Here is an 18,265-nt window from a genome sequence, read left to right as displayed (position 1 = left end):
AATAATATATTACAAGCCAATCATATATTTCCTGCTACATGAGAGGATACAATCTTAAAAACAAAAAAACATAAACCAACCCATAAAGTCCTTCTAAGTTCAGCATCAGGGAGTTCAGTTGCAAGTTTAAGATTTTCAAAGCTGATTTTCTCTCTGGGTCTTTGGTTCCATGCAAACAACACAGCGAGCTGAAACGTGGTTACCTCCAAATCATACTGACCAACTTCATTCTTAAAAGTTATCTACAATAGATAAAATAGATTTTTAATAAATAAGAATCTATGACATGAATTTATATATGAAAAAGGCTGCTGTCTTCCAATATCCACTCTTGCTTTCACAGTAATAAACATTTTAGAAGACGTTAATGACTGCCCAGAATACATGCTTATCTCCCAGCTTTCCATGTAACAAAATGTGGCCACGAGACTGAGTACTGGCCAATGTGATGCAAATGGAAATGACAGAGGAAACTTCTAGAAGTTGTCCCTAATGAAAGGTATAAGCTACCCTCACCTTTTGCTTTCTGTTGCCAGGAAGACTGAGATAGCTGGGATCATGTTGAATTTTGAGGACAAGGGCAGATGCCTATGTCCCTAATAACTTCATGAAAAAATTTCACTATTTCTGCTCAAACTTCTACACATGAGAGAGGCGAAAATCTATTTTGTTTAAGCAGTTCTTCTGTGGAGTCCTGCTACTTTCATCCAAACTGAAAGCTGAAGTAACAAACACACTATCTACTTACAATTCCATTTGACATGAGATGATGCCAATGTAATTTTCTACCACTATGATTTTTTTTGTAGAATTCTTCTACTTCTGGTATCAGGTCCTCCAGTTCAGTAGGAAGTGAGACAAAGACTTTCTCAGAACTTCTTGACCAGGCACCAGCATTCAGAATTTTTATATTAACTGAATCAGCTATAGAGAACAATATCAGGAATATAAAGTAAATTATCTTAACAATGGATAAAATTCAAAATAAATACAGGGTAACTTTGGGTGAAAAATCAGTAAGACTATAAAGATTTTGTTAAAAGTGTCCTTTTGTTTTGAAATAAAGATCTGTAAATCTAACACACTGCTTTGATAGCTGTCTCCAAGGAAATGGACTTCATAACATCTTTCGATCTATTACTGCTGAGGTTTATTTTTAATTTACTGGAAAACAAAGATATTCTTTTTTCTAAGTTTAAAAAATATATATGTAATTATAAAATAATACCTGGTAATGCCAATTTATTATTTTTGTGCATTTCCTTAAAAGCTTGGTTCAAATCTTCAGATACTTTTATGTCCTGAAACATTCTAGCAAGCTTGTTTACATAATCCGCTGGCATACCAACTTCCTATAACAATCAAAGACGGAAGAGGTAAAAAATACATAATCTGATATACTACTGGGAAAAATCTTAATGAAAAACTAAGTCTCAGATGTTTTAATACAAAATTTTTCTCTCTTATTTATTAGAATTTTATTGTCTAATACCTATGAAATTTGCTCTTAGAAACAAAACACGGTATTACAAGGGGTCCCTGCTTTGTGCAATTTTAGTATGTATGAATTTCAGTTACCACAGCGCAGTTACATAATACCAATTCCCCAAGAACAAAGCTCAACTTTCAGTTGACACCATATAATAAATGTAACTGCATAAAGTAAAACTTTATTTCTAGTTCTTCGATCCACAAATCACGACAAAAATAACAGTGACTAATCATAATACATCTTTCAAAATCAATTAGTTGGCATGGTGTGTAATCCTAGCACTTTGGGAGGCTGAGGCAGGAGGATCACTTGAAGCCAGGATTTTAAGACCAGCCTGGGCAACACAGTGAGACCCCATCACTACAAAAAATTTTTAAAAGTTAGCAGTGGCATACTGCCGATAGTCTCAGCTACTCAGAAAGCTGAGGTGGGTGGACTGCTTGAGTCCAGGAGTTTGAGCTCTGATTGCGTTACTGCACTCCAGCCTGGGGAACAGAAGAAGATCCTGTTTCTTAAAAAAATAAAATAAATACATTTTTAAAAAATGTAAACACAATCTATCAGTCATTTGTTTATTCAGTTAAACCACAGAGAGCAAAGTGTGCAGTTTCATTGTATCCTTGGCTTCCAGTAATAAACCCACATGACAACTTATAAAAAAGAATTATCAAACAAGATAATTGGCACACAAAGATAACAAAAGTAAACTGAGGAAATGAAAAGTGATAATGCTGGAAATGAAAGTAAAATAGAACAAAAATGGAGTTACAGAAGAAAGCTGACTGTGGTTGTCAAGCTGATAATACCAGTGTTGAGGAACTTAGTGAAGGCAAATTATCAACATAAAAGATAAAAGTGGTGAGGGACAGTAAAGATAAGATACCCTAGAGGAAGTGATCCTGGCAAAAATGCTATAAAGGAATTTGCAGTATTTCATGACACTGAAAGCCCAAAAGATAAAATGCTAGATGATCTAAATTACAGGGGGTATGACAACTCCCCAAGGCAAAGAAAAGATGCTTACTCTGTCAAGTTACACAAGAAGGCAAGAGCTATTCAAACTACTTTTTTCTTTATTTTTGGAGGCAGAGTCTTGCTCTGTCGCCCAGGCTGGAGTGCAGTGGCGCGATCTTGGCTCACTGTAAGTTCCGCCTCCTGGGTTCACGCCATTCTCCTGCCTCAGCCTCCTGAGTAGCTGGGACTACAGGTGCCTGCCACTACGCTGGGCTAATTTTTTTACATTTTAGTAGAGACGGGGTTTCACCGTGTTAGCCAGGATGGTCTCAATCTCCTGATCTCGTGATCCGCCCGCCTTGGCCTCCCAAAGTGCTGGGATTACAGGCGTGAGCCACCATGCCCGGCTTCAAACTACTCTTTAACAGCTTTACTGAGTCAGATAATTTACCATAAAATTTACCCTTTTAAAGTATACAATTTGGTCGGGCTCACGCCTGTAATCCCAGCACTCTGGGAGGCCGAGGTGGGTGGATCACATGAGGTCAGGAGGTTGAGACCAGTCTGGCCAACATGGTGAAACCCATCTTTACTAAAAATAGAAAAATTAGCCGGGCTTGGTGGCACACGCCTGTAATCCCAGCTACTCAGGAAGCTGAGGCAGGAAAATTGCTTGAACCCGGGTGGCCAAAGTTGCAGTGAGCCGATATCGCATCATTGCACTCCAGCCTGGGCAACAAAGTGAGACTCCGTCTCAAAAAAATAAAAATAAAAATAAAATAAAGTACACGATTTAATAAAGTTTAGTATTCCCAGAGGTGTGCAGCTATCACCACTATCTAATTTTAGAACATTTCCATCACCCCAAAAAGAAACCCCATACTATTTACAGTCACTCCTCATTTCCCCTCCTGGCCCCAACTCCTGCAAGTCACTAATTTACTGTCTGTGTCTGTGGATTTGCCTATTCTGGACACTTCATATTACCGGAATCATATGATATGGTCTTTGGGATTGGCTTCTTTCGCTTAGCATTATGTTTTCAAAGTTCATCTAATATTGTAGCATGTATTGGTACTTCATTCCTTTTTATCACAAAAAATATTCTATTCTATGGACAAATCACATTTTATTCATTAGCTCACTGACATTTTGGGATGTTTCCACTTTCTGACTATTATTAGTAATCTTGCCATGAACATTTGTTTACAAGTTTTTACATGAAACATATGTTTTCATTTCTCTTCAAATGAATTACCTAAGAGCGAAATTGCTGGGTCAGCTCTGTTTAACATTTTAAGGAACTGCCCAACAGTTTTCCAAAGTGGCTGCACCATCTTATATCCCCACTAGCAACTTATGAAGGTTCCAACTTCTCCTCTTCCTTACTAACATTTGTTATTGTCTGTCTTTATTTTAGCTACCCCGGTGGGAATAAAGTAGTACCTCTTTGTGTTTTTTTGTTTGTTTTTGAAAGGGTTTCACTCTGTTGCCCAGGCTGCAGTGCAGTGGCACGATCTCAGCTCATTACAACTTTGAACTTCTGGGCTCAAGTGATCATCCCACCTCGGCCTCCCGAGTAGCTAGAACTACAGGCACACATCACCATGCCTAGCTAATTTCTGTATTTTCTGTAGAGATTGGGTATTGTTATATTGCCCAGGGTGGTTTCTAACTCCTGGCTTCATGCGATCCTCCCACCCCAGCCTTCCAAAGTATTTGGGAAAAGCGGGAGCCACCAAGTCCAGCCTCTCCTTGCATTTCACTAATGACTAATGACGTTGAGTATCTTTGCATGCACTTATTGGCCATTTGTGTATCTTCTGTGAAGAGACGTCAATTCGAAACCTTTGCCTGCTTTTAATTATTTGTCTTGTGTGTGTGTGTGAGTGAGGGAGACAGGACCTGACCCTGTTGCTCAGGCAGGAGTACAGTGGTATGATCTCCGTTCACTGTAACCTCCACCTCACAGGCTCAGGCGATCCTCCCACCTCAGCCTCCCAAGCACCTGGGACTAAGGTGCATGTCACCATGCCCAGCTAATTTTTGTATTTTTTGTAGAGATGGGGTTTCACCGCGTTGCTCAGGCTCGTCTCCAACTCCAAGCACAAGCCATCTGCTCCCTCACCCCAGCCTCCCAAAGTGCTCGGATTACAGGTGTGAGCCACTATGCCTGGCCTTATTTGTCATTTTATTGTTGGGTCTTGGTATTTTTTTTTTTAAACAAAGAAATAACGTAGGCCAGGCATGGTGGCTCATGTCTATAATTCTCAGTACTTTGGGAGGCTGAGGCAGGAGGATCACCTGAGCCCAGGAGTTCAAGACCAGCCTGGCCAAAACGCAAAACCCCATCTTTACTAAAAATACAAAAATTAGCCAGGTGTCATGGTGCAAGCCTGTAGTCCCAGCTACTTAGGAGGTTGAGACAGGAGAATTGCTTGAATCTGGGAGATGGAGGTTTCAGTGAGTCAAGATGGCACCACTGCAATCCAGCCTGGGCAACACAGCAAGACTCCGTCTCCAAATAAAAAAAAAAAAGAAAGAAAGAAAGAAAAAAATAATTTAACTCTAAAGGTTTCTCATAGTAAATATGTATTAGTTTTGCTATTTTTCCCTTTTTCCTATATATTTATAAGTGGCAGTAAGAGTTTTGAGTCTTTTGACAGTTTTTAAAAGTCACAGAATAATCATTCATTTTCCTACTAAGCAGTTTCAGTTAGCACATTTTTACTCTCTCACAGTGCCATGTAAAGGGCTATCTATAAGTTAAAATATCTGTAGGTCTCTCTTGTGTGTGCTCGCTTGCACTCTCTCTCTCTCCATATATATATATATATATATATATATATGGAGAGAGATACATACACAGAAATGAAAGACATTTACTTTATTAAAACAAAAAAAACTCAACAAATTTTATATTGGAATTTAGTTATAATCAGCATTGATTCCCTAAATAGGCCATCATTTAAAGGTTCTTTTTGCTATACAGATTTGTTATTATTTATAAACATCTCTAAAGTTAAAATTCATTCCTGAAAATACCTTAAAGATATAATAGTCTACTTATTTATTTATTTATTTATTGAGATGGAGTCTCGCTCTGTCACCCAGGCTGGAGTGCAGTGGCACAATCTCGGCTCACTGAAAGCTCTGCCCCCTGGGTTCACACCATTGTCCTGCCTCAGCCTCCCGAGTAGCTGGGACTACAGGCACCTGCCACCCCGCCTGGTTAATTTTTTTTGTATTTTTAGTAGAGATGGGGTTTCATCATGTTAGCCAGGATCGTCTTGATCTCCTGACCTCGTGATCCACCCGCCTCGGCCTCCCAAAGTGCTGGGATTACAGGCGTGAGCCACCACACCTGGCCCCTGTAGTCTATTTATTAATAAGGTCAGTTTAAACAACAGTTGAGGTACAAATGAGAGTGAAACAGTAGAAACAACTCAAGAACAAAGACACTTTACTAAAAGTATTAAAGAACATTTATTTATTAGATATCACTTTATTTTACATAATTGATGCTATATTTTTTTTTTGAAACAGAGTCTTGCTCTGTCACCCAAGCTGGAGTGCAATGGCGCGATCTCGGCTCACTGCAACCTCCATCTCCTGGGTTCCAGCGATTCTCCTGCCTCAGTCTCCCAAGCAGCTGGAATTACAGGAGTGCACCAGCACGTCCAGCTAATTTTTGCATTTTTAGTAGAGACAGGGTTTTGCCATGTTGGCCAGGCTGGTCTTGAACTCCTGACTTCAGGTGATCCACCTGCCTCGGCCTCCCAAAGTACAGGGATTACAGGTACGAGCCACTGTGTCCGGCCTAATTGATGCTATATCCTTATAAAATGTTTCCTACTTCTTTTACATTAACAATATCTCCGAAATGTATTACTTAAGCATATATATAAATGATGCAATATATTAGAAAACCAAATATTTTTAAAAATTTACTTACTCTTAGCCACTCTACCATGTTTTCTTCAATTTCACTATCGGCAGAGATGTCTAATATAAGACGTCGTGTCAAATGAGCTTTATGATACCTCATAAAAACATCTTTGTTCTGTACATACTTAAGTACCAAGAGCTGTATGAAAAACAAAGTTACTTTCAGTTCTTATATACTCTTAGCCATCTCTCGAATTTAGACCTTCCTATATCCACCAATTGTCACAAGTCAGAAATTTTTATAAGCATATAGAGGCCTACTAAATTATCCATCTCTGAGAAACACCCAGTCTTGATATACTACTTTAAAAGTTAGCAAAATTGAGACTATAACCAAATAAAATTGTAGTTGCTCTAAATATCAGTTTTTTAGATTTTATATAAAATGCAACGATATACTTCACATGAAAAAAATCAATGTTTTTTTCTCCCCCCGCAAGTGTCTCTTCTACTTATCTTTTCCACATTTTTTTCTGACACTAATTATCTCTCTGGGCCTTTCTGTCTACACTTGCCCAATATCTTATTTTTTTCTTGTTTGTATTCCTGGGCTTACATCATTACACTAACAACTGGGTGACAAAGATGAAAGCAACTACTTAATCTCCTCTCACTCATCCCTTGCTATCTATCTTGGACTCTCACCAAAAGGAAGGAGTGAAAAATTCCCAATCTCTCAACTATCATTCCAAATTTGTTGGAATGATATGTCTTGTATTAGTAGCTAGAACTTAATTCCTAAAAATAATCAAGAAAGGAGAGGAATTAAATGGTATTCCCTTCAAGAAGCTGTAGAATAAAAATTTTCAGAAAGAAAAATAACCCCCCTTAGAGCTCTTGCACTGTAAAACTTCATAACACTAGTTCTTTACACATAATACATTTTTAAATTGATACTATCACAGGAAGTCCTGTAAGCAAAACACAAATTCAAAGTAAGGTAGTTTTAAAAGTTGAAATACAAAACATTATGTACCACTTCTTTAAGCTTTGCTTCAATCTCTTCGGAGGTTAGTTTTTTGCTTAATGGTGTTTTTCTTAGCAACATGTCACAGTAATTGGCAAGCAGCTCAGGGCATTTTGATTCAGGCTGAGTTTTTAATCCCACCCTAAAAAACAAATTAAAAGCAGTTGATGGAAAAATGATTGATGTTTGCAATTATTTTTTTCTAAAGCCAATTATTCACATGCGAATTTCTTATGTTAAATAATCTAGGGACCAGGTTTGGAACTAGGATGAGCAAGCATCCTAGGGTGCCTAATTTAGGGAGGCACTCACTGTTAGGTACCCCTAAGTGCTGATGCTGCACTTGCAGAACCCTGAGAGTAAGAATCTCCTTCAATTTTGCACTCTAGGTGCCTTCTTGCCTCACCCTAGTGCTGACCTTGGCAATGATAATTAAAATATTTTGTTCAGAAATCTGTTAAAATACTTTTGAAAAACTGTTAAATTCTTGGAAACTTATGTTAACATTTAAAACTTTTATGATTAATATATTAAAACAGTTATTTCACTCTTTAAAATGTATCCAATATAACCTACATTCCATAATGATGATATATATACCATCATGCATTTAAAAAAAACTATAAATGAATTCTTCCTAAGCAGTAAAGAATTTGTATCTCGATTTCATTTTCCTGATACAAATTTTTCTTTAGTTTGAGATGGAGTTTTGGTCTTGTCCCCCAGGCTGGAGTGCAATGGTGCCATCCTGGCTCACTGCAAACTCTGCCTCTCGGGTTCAAGTCATTCTCCTGCCTCAGCCTCCGGAGCAGCCAGGATTACAGGTGCCCACCACCATGCCTGGCTAATTTTTGCATTTTTAGCAAAGATGGGGTTTCGCCATGTTGGCCAGGCTGGTCTCAAACTTCTGACCTCAGGGGATCCACGTGCCTTGGCCTCCCAAAAAAGTGCTAGGATTATATGCATAAGCCACCGCACCTAGCTCCTGATAACAATGTAAACACACCATATTGTTGTTTTTTAAAAAATAACTGAGACAGAAACACACACAAATTAAAAAATTTTAAAAATTGAGACAAGGTCTCACCATCTATATTGTCCAGGCTGGACTCCTCCTGAGTAGCTGGGACTATAGGTGCATGCCAGTGCACCCAGCAGTATATTGTATTTTTATGCTTGAAAGTCTTACATTTATTTTTTATCCTACTTCTCTAAAAATATACGTAAATAAATTTAAATTCGGGATTTTGAAATTTCTTGTGCTTATAAAATGCAAGTATTGTTTTCCAAGGATTGAGCTATCCAAATGTTAAGTATACAAATAATCCAAACAATTATATTGTGCATACACATACATAAAATATATGTATGTGTAAAATTTTACTGAATGTATCAACTCGTAGTGGAGTGGATGAAACTTTTTTCCTCCCAATTATAAATCCAGGAATCAGCATAGATTAATTTCTTTTATTTGTATAAATTTATGTCTTTGCCCTGAGAAATTTTATTCACATAAGTAGACGAGACTAGAATAAGTTTGTCTTATTATATCAATTATTTGAGCACCTCCTGAGCCATATGCAAAACAAAAAATATCCATACTGATCTAATATTAAAAATTATTTTTAATGATGCATATTTAAAGAATGGCTAACAGTGAGGTGACGAATGAAGAAAATACAATCCATCCATCTCTCCTTGCAATGCCTGGCTCAGGTGTAAACTACTGTAACAATCGAAGTGATCTACCTCCCTCCTTCATTGAACCTATTGAGAGGTCAGCTATCAGTTATTATTTTTGTTTTGACATGGACATCTAGATACGTTGCTCAGGCTGGTCTTGAACTCCTGGGCTCGAGCAATCTTCACTCCTCAGCCTCCCAACTAGCTGGGATTACAAGCTAGCTATTAGTTTTATATTGTTTCTTTGAAGATAGGGTGTTATTTTTCCCCCTGTGACTGTTTTAAAAGTTTTATTATTGTTTTCAGTTTTAAGCTGTTTTACTATGATGTACCTAGGAATGGTTTAATTAGTATTTATCCCACTTGGGATTCACAGACACCCTTAAATCTTTAATCAATTTTGGAAAATTTTAGTCAATACCATTTCAAATATTGGCTAATACCCTGTTTTCTATGATCTATGACTTCAATTATATATGGTTTTAGACACTTTCTTTCCTCAGATAACAATTTCCATCTAATTGTCCATTAATATGTATTATTTCTTCATTGCTATTATCTAAGCTTATTAATAATTACTGATACATAATTTGCAAATCATACAAATCACTCACTTAAAATATACAATTCAGTGCTTTTAAAGTATATTCAGAAGGTTGTGTAATTATCACAATAAAATTTTAGAACATTTTCATTACCCCAAAAAGAAACCCCATACCTGCTAGCAGTCAAATCCCATTCTCTAGCTATCCTACTCTTGCCTCCCAGGCCTGGGCAACAACTAGTCTACTCTATGGATGTGCTGATTCTGGATATCTCAGATAAATGTTTTCATACAATAAGTGGTATTTTGTGACCCGCTTCTTTTACTTAGCATCAAGTTTTCAAGATTCATCCATGTGTCACAGCATGTACCAGTAGTTCATCCCCTTTTTTTTTTTAACATGTATCTTTTATTGAGAGTAAAAAAGATTTATCATTTTTAAGTGTAAAATTCAGTGGCATTAAGTACATTTCACAATGCTGTACAAACATCACTGATATCTATTTTCAGAGCTTCTTCATTATCCCAAACAGAAATCTTGTATACATGGAACAGTAACTTCCCATCCCCTGGTAACTTTTATTCTACTTTTTGTCTCAATGGATTTGTCTGTTCTTGATACCTCATACAACTGTATTCGTGCAAAATTTGTCCTTATGTGTCTGGCTTATTTGAATCACCATAATGTTTTCAAGGTTCATCTACCTTGTGGCATATAGCAGAATAATAATTCATCTCTTATGACTGAATAATATTCCACTGTATGGATATAGCACATTTTGGTTATCTATGCAACTAATGGACATTTGGGTTGCTTACACGTTTTGGCTATTAAGAGCAATACCACTCTACTATGAACATGTATGAGCATGTTTCTGAATGAAAGTATGTTTTCATTTCTCTTTGGTATATACCTCAGAGTAGAACAGTTGGGCCATACAGCAACTGTGTTGAACTTCTTTTGTTTGTTTTAAAAGACTAGTCAAGTGAAGCAGTGGGAGTGGAGAAGGAACAACTAAATCTGTAACTGGTTGTGATCAATTAGTTGTAAACACCACTGCACTTGGACCAGCCTATGTTGAACTTCTTGAGGAACTACCAAACTCTTTCACAGCAGCTGTGCCACCAACAGTATGATTCCAATTTTTCCATATCCTTACCAACACTTGTTATATCTGTCTTTTTTATTTTAGTCATCCTACTGGGTATGAAGTGGTAGCTCATTGTAGTTAAGCTATTAATCTTTTCTAAAATTTATTATTTTTTATTACACTTTAAGTTCTAGTGTACATGTGCACAACGTGCAGGTTTGTTACATATGTATACATGTGCCATGTTGGTGTGCTGCACCCGTTAACTCGTCATTTACATTAAGTATATCTCCTAATGCTAGCCCTCCCCCTCCCCCCTCCCCACAACACGCCCCGGTGTGTGATGTTTCCCTTCCTGTGTCCAAGTGTTCTCATTGTTCAATTCCCTAATTAAAGTCCTTATGTGCTAACTCCAACATCAGGATCACCTGAGAATCTGCTTCTAAAATGATTATTTTAGTTAAGTCATTAATTTCTCTGTCTTCATAAGACTAGTAATGCTGTACCGAATACTGGACACTGTATATAAAAGAATCACACAGGCACAAAATGATGTTATCTTGCATTAAGAATGGGTTCACCCTTTGTTCTGCTATGAAGGGGAATCAGTCCCTCTCCAGGGTTAGCCACTGAATCGAAGATATGTCCCTCCTGGACTTTCAGTTCAGTGTCCAACGGGTTTTGTTACTCCAGTCCTGTGTGACCCCCAAAACATCTACTGCCCCCCAGCTGTATTGCTTAGCCTAGGCCAAAATTGCATTCTCAGCTGCAGCTTCTCCTTAGGGAAACACAGTTACAAATCCTCAAGTAACCTCTGAAAGGTTTATCTGGCATTTCTGTACATTTCAATCCTTTGTCATAGCTGTTTCTATAGCTCTTAAATAACATAAAATTACTATTTTCTATATTTACCCGATTTTCTAGCTGTTCTCAACAGCAGCATTGGTCTACCACAAATTACTACACTCCTCCTCAGAAGCAAGTCTTCCAAATAACTTGGATGCTATCACCAGTTTATTCTTCTAAAACGGGTGTCCAAACTTGTGGCCTCCCTGGGCCACACTGGAAGAAGGACTGTCTTGGTTCATACGTAAAATACACTAAACACTAATGACAGATGATGAGCTAAAGAAAAAAAAATTGCCAAAAAATCTCATAATGTTTCATGGAAGTTTACGAATGTGTGTGTTGGGCCACATTCAAACCCGTCCTGGGGAGCATAAGGCCTGCGGGGTTGGACAAGCTTGTTCTAGAACATCACCTCCTCCACACCTCTAGCAGCCACAACACCAATAGGTGCTGCCTGGATCAGCTAATGATACTTATTCTACTCCACAGAAATTTTCTACTTTGAGACAGGGTATCACTCTATTGCCCAGACTGGAGTGCAGTGGTGCCATCATAGCACACTGCAGCCTTGACCTCCTGGGTTCAAACGATCCTCCTGAATAGCTAGGACTACAGGTGTGCGCCATCATGCTCATCTAATTTTTTAAACATTTTGTAGAGATGGGTCTCACTATGTTGCCCTGATTGGTCTTAAACTCCTGGCCTCAAACAATCCTCCCACCTTGGCTCACCAAAGTGCTGAGATTACAAGCATGAGCCATGGCACCCAGCCTAGAAATGTTCTACTTTAATGTGGAGCTAAAAGTAGGACACAGTCACCTTAGAATCAGAAAACTAATAGAAACCCAGCAATCCTCACTTCTGGAAATTTATCCTGTAGATAAAGATTCACAAATATTAAATGTACAATATTATCCTCTGTAGCACTAACAGTAATAGCAACACATCAGAAACTACTTAATGCAGCAGTAAAGGACCAGTTAAATAAGCTACAGTACATCTACCAGACAGAGTGCCATGCTGCTATTCAGCATAGGAGGTTATGAAAAACCAACATAAAACAACAGAATGTCGAAAGACTGAGAGCAAGCACCCTAAAATCAGAAATAAGACAAGGATGCCTGAATTCACCCCTGCCATTTGTTACTATAGTAGATGTTCCAGTCAGAGCAATTAGGCAGAGCAAAGAAAATAGAATCAAACTGGAAAGGAAGAAGTAAAAGTATATATTTGCAGATGTCATGACCTTATATACAGAAAAGATGAAAGAATCCATAAAAAAGCTATCTGAGCTAATAAATAAATTAAGGAAAGCTGCAAAGTACAAAATCAACACATAAAAATCGTTTGTGGTTGGGCACGGTAGCTCATGCCTGTAATTCTGCCACTTTGAGAGGCAGAGGCAGGAGGCTCACTTGAACCCAGGAGTTCAAGACCAGACTGGGCAACACAGCAAGATGCTGTCTCAAAAAAAAAATTAGTCGGGCATGGTGGTATGGCCCTTAGTCCCAGGTACTCAGAAGGTGGAGGCTTGAGCCCAGGAGGGGAAGGCTGCAGTGAGCTGTGATCATGCCATTGCACTCCAGCCTAGGTGACAGAGCGAAACGCTGCCTGAAAAAAAAAGAAACAGGAAAAAAAAAATCATTTTTTTTTTTTATACACCAGCAATGAACAATCCAGAAGGAAATTAAGAAAACAATTCCAGGCCGGGCGCGGTGGCTCACGCCTGTAATCCCTGCACTTTGGGAGGCCGAGGCGGGCGGATCACGAGGTCAGGAGATCGAGACCATCCTGGCTAACACGGTGAAACCCCGTTTCTACTAAAATACAAAAAAAAATTAGCCGGGCGCGATGGCGGGTGCCTGTAGTCCCAGCTACTCGGGAGGCTGAGGCAGGAGAATGGCGCTAACCCGGGAGGCGGAGCTTGCAGTGAGCCGAGATCGAGCCACTGCACTCCAGCCTGGGTGACAGAGTGAAGACTCCGCCTCCAAAAAAAAAAAAAAAAAAGAAAACAATTCCAGGTTCGGCACGGTGGCTCCTGTCCATAATCCTAGCACTTTGAGGGGCTGAGGTGGGAGAACCACTTGAGCCCAGGAGTTCAAGACCAGCCTGGGCAACACGGTGAGAGACTATCTCTACCAAAAATAATTAGCCAGGTGTGGTGGCCTGAACCTGTGGTCCTAGCTACTCAGAAGGCTGAGGTGGGAGGATCACTTGAGCCCAGGAGAGCAAGACTGCAGTGAGCCATGACTGCGCCACTGCACTCCAGCCTTGGTGACATAATGGACCTTGCCTTAAAAAAAAAAAAAAAAAAAAAAAAAGAAAGAAGATGGATGGGAAAGGGAAAAGGAGGGAAGGGGAAGGGAAGGGAAGGGAAGGAAAGGAAGGAGGGAGGAAGGAAGAGCAATTCAATTTATAACAGCATCCAAAGAAAATATCAAGGAATAAATTTAACCAAGAATGTGGAAGACTTGTACACTGAAAGCTATAAAACGTTGCTGAAAGAAATATAAAAAACAAACAAAAAAAATTCCATTTTCATAATTGGGAGACATAACATTAATACAATTCAATGCATTTCCTATCAAAATTCCAAAGGTCTTTTTCACAGAAACGGAAAAGCTGATGCTCAAATTCATACAGAATTAGAAGGGAACCCAAATAGCCAAAATGATCTTGAAAAAGAACAAAGTTGAAACATGCACACGTCTTGCTTTCAAAGCTTATTGCAAGGCTACAGTAAATCACAACAATGTGGCACCAGCATAAGGACAAATATATAGACCAATGGAACTGAACTAAGCATCCAAAAATAAACACATACATCCATGGCCAACTGATTTTTTTTTTTTTTTTTTTTTTTTTTGAGACAGAGTCTCGCACTCTCACCCAGGCTGGAGTGCAGTGGCGCCATCTCAGCTCACTGCAAGCTCTGCCTCCCAGGTTCACGCCATTTTCCTGCCTCAGACTCCCGAGTAGCTGGGACTACAGGCACCCGCCACCACGCCCGGCTAATTCTTTGTATCCTACATACGCCTGCCACCATGCCCGGATAATTTTTTGTATTTTAGAGATGGGGTTTCCCCGTGTTAGCCAGGATGGTCTTGATCTCCTGACCTGTGATCTGCCCACCTTGGCCTCCCAAAGTGCTGGGATTACAGGTGTGAGCCACTGAGCCCAGCGGTCAACTGATTTTTCATAATGGAGCAAAGACTGTTCAATGAGTGCTGGAACAACTGGATATCCATATGCAAAAATATGAAGTTGGATCTATATCTCACAACATATACAAAAACTAACTCAAAATGGATCAATGACTGAAATATAAAAGCCAAAACTATAAAACCCTTTTTTGTTGTTGTTGAGATGAAGTCTCATTCTGTCACCCAGGCCGGAGTGTAATGGCATGATCTCAGCTCACTGCAAACTCTGCCTCCCAGAGTCCGACGATTCTCCTGTCTCAGCCTCCCAAGTAGCTGGGATTAGAGGCATGAACTACCACACCTGGCTAATTTTTTGTACTTTTAGTAGAGACAGGGTTTCACCATCTTGGCCAGGCTGGTCTTGAACTCCTGACCTCCTGACCTCAAGTGATCCACCTGCTTTGGCCTCCCAAAGTTCTGGGATTACAGGTGTGAGCCACTGTGTCTGGCCCTATACAACTCTTAAAAAAAAAAAAAAAAAAAAAAAAGTAACAAATCTTCATGATCTAAATATGAAACCAAAAGCAAAAGTAACAAAAGAAAAAAAATAGGTAAACTGAACTTAATCAAAATTAAAAGCTTTTGTGCATCAAAGGACAGTATCAAGAAAATGAAAAGACAACTTACAGAATGGGAGAAAATATTAGCAAATCATATATCTGATACGGATCTAGTACCAGAATATATAAAGAACTCTTACAACTCAGCAACAAAGACAAAGAATCCAATTAAAAATGGGCAAAAGGGCCAGGCACAGTGGCTCATGCCTGTAATCCCAGCACTCTGGGATGCCAAGGTGGGCAAATCACAAGGTCAAGAGATCGAGACCATCCTGGCCAACATGGTGAAACTCCATCTCTACTAAAAACACAAAAATTAGCTGGGCATGGTGGCACACGCCTGTAGTCCCAGCTACTCGGGAGGCTGAGGCAAGAGAATCACTTGAACCCAGGAGGCGGAGGTTGCAGTGAGACAAGATCACACCACTGCACTCCAGTCTGGCGACAGAACAAGCCTCCATCTCAAACAACCAAAAAAAAAAAAAAAAAAAAAGGGCAAAAGGCCTGGGCATGGTAGCTCATGCCTGTAAGCTCAACACTTTGGGAGGCTGAGGCAGGAGGATCTCTTGAGGCCAGGAGTTTGAGGCCAGCCTAAGCAACATAGCAAGACCTCATCTCTGAAAGAAATTAGTCAAGTATGGTGGTGTGTGCCTGTAGTCCCAGCTACTCAGGAGGCTGAACCAGGAGGACTGCTTAGGCCCAGGAGGTGAAGGCTGCAGTGAGCTATGATGACCCTTCATAAGGGAAAATACACGAATGCCTCCTACCAAACAAAAGATGAAAAATTGCTGAACATCAAGAGTCATGAGGGAGATGGGAATTAAAACATTAATACTACTACTACATACATCCCAGATGACTAAAGTTAAAAGAACATGAAACATTGGTGAGAATGAGGATCAGCTGGTACTCTCATACTCTATTGGTGGAAGAATAAAACAGAATAACCACTTCGGAAAGCAAACTACTGTTACATGCCAAAACATAAAAGAATTTCAAAAACACAATGCTGAATGAAAGAAGCTTTACACAAAAAATACAGTGTATGATCCCATTTATACAAAGTCCTAGATTAGGCAAAACTAATCCATATTGAGGGAATTAATCAGGACAGCAGATGCCTCTGGAAGGAGGTAGGGTGGGACTGACTGGGGATAGACATGAGGTAATTTTGTATGATGATAAAGACTTCATACACATTAATAGGGGTATAGGCATTTGTCAAATCTGACTCAAACGTACACTTAAGATTTATGCATGGGACTGTATGTAAATTTTACCTAAAAACATAAACATCCAATTTAATAAATTACTGCATGCTGAAGTATTTAGGGACTAAAGGTTACTGATGCTTGCAACCTCTTTAGAAACACACTTAAGTTGACTGATGGTTATATACAGGGAGATACATACTTGATAAAGCAACTACAGTAACTCTATTGTAAGTCTGAACATTTTCATTAAAAAAGTGCTTGGGACTCGGTGCGGTGGCTCATGCCTGTAATCCCAGCACTTTGGGAGGCTGAGGTGGGAGGATCACTTGAGGTCAGGAGTTTGAGACCAGCCTGGCCAATATGGCGAAACCCTGTCTCCACTAAAAATACAAAAAAATCAGCCGGACATGGTGGCGTGTGCCTATAATCCCAGCTACTCGGGAGGCGGAGGCGGAAGAATTGCTTGAATCCAGGAGGTAAAGGTTGCAGTGAGCTGAGGTTGCACCACTGCACTCCAGCCTGGGTGACAGAGTGAGACCCTGCCTCAAATAAATAAATAAATAAATAAATAAAATAAATAAATAAAAAATACAAAAAATGGGTGAAAGAGAATGAAGAAGATCTATCTACTCATGTGAAGAGATGGTCAAGACGCAGTGCTATGTTTCACATATTTCACAGTTTATAAAAGAGAACATAATATATGCCCTTTTAAAATATGTCAGTATTATAATATGGTATGACTCAGATGTCTTCCATTTTATTACTCAAGCAACATACACTGCTCAAAAAAGACAAAATGAAAACACTAAATGAAAAATACCTGATTACTTTTCCTTCTTAAGAAACGCTATTTTTCAGTATTTTTCAAATATTTTAGCATTATATGTAAAATTTCTTTAAATTAGTAATTCTCAGAAGTACATCAAAAGATTTTTTTCGATTAACCTTTATTGCTATTTAGTACTACTCTGAAAGTGCTATAACTAGCTCAGATTTCAGTTGTCAGATTTTCTATAAGCTATGCTTAGCACAGGCATATTCATCTTACCAATTACAGAACAATTTTTTTAAATGGTAATAGGAAAATTTACATTAAAACCGAGTTCTTTTTATATCATTATGGTAAATTGAGTCATTTTCTATGCTTCCATGGGTAATAGAATACTTTTAGTGACTAATGAGGGAAAAACAGATATCCTAAAAGATTAGGAATTTTTTTTTCTACTTGAAAGAATAGTCAATTTTTGTATTGTAAAATAATTTAATAAAAAATTATAAATGAACTTTAACAGCCAAAAGCAGCAAAAGTTATAAAACTAACAATAACAAAAACAAACCTAACAAGGTACTTTGCACACCTAGTTAATCCCTCTTACACTAAAGAAAATTTAAGTATTTTTAAAGTATGGTTTTAAAAAACTTACCCCTTCTGCTTCAAAGGTAATTCAAGCTTAAATATGGTAGCATCATTAACAACTGCTTTATATGCCTGCAAAAACAATTTGGAATAAAATATTTTTACTATTTAAAATATACAGATAAATTTTTATACATCTCAAAACACATAAAACTGTTAGTTTTTATTTCTAATGGTATATCTGACCAAATAATTTGCCTAGTCAAAGACTTTAGCAAGTTCTTTGTCGTATCATAATTATCAATATTCTCAAGTGAGGCTTTTTTTTTTTTTTTTTTTTCTGAGATGAAGTCTCACTCTGTCGACCAGGCTGGAGTACAGTGGCTGGAGTGCAGTGGCG

At 38.5% G+C, this 18,265-nt stretch overlaps 1 protein-coding gene across 1 annotated transcript in view; it reads right to left on the bottom strand.

Moving 5' to 3' along the window:
- The window catches only part of CUL5 (cullin 5), a 104,594-nt gene that overhangs the window by 10,896 nt on the left and 75,433 nt on the right, over positions 1-18,265 (bottom strand). Inside the window, 6 exon segments of the mRNA XM_008020745.3 lie at positions 81-242; positions 749-924; positions 1,229-1,352; positions 6,402-6,533; positions 7,371-7,503; positions 17,933-17,997. Coding sequence (XP_008018936.1) covers positions 81-242; positions 749-924; positions 1,229-1,352; positions 6,402-6,533; positions 7,371-7,503; positions 17,933-17,997 — 792 coding nt within the window.

This window comes from Chlorocebus sabaeus, chromosome 1 (genome assembly GCF_047675955.1).
Source record: "Chlorocebus sabaeus isolate Y175 chromosome 1, mChlSab1.0.hap1, whole genome shotgun sequence".
In the NCBI taxonomy this organism is placed as follows: Eukaryota; Metazoa; Chordata; class Mammalia; order Primates; family Cercopithecidae; genus Chlorocebus; species Chlorocebus sabaeus.
Note: the sequence above shows the minus strand (reverse complement) of the source record. Positions and strands in the feature narration are given on the sequence as shown.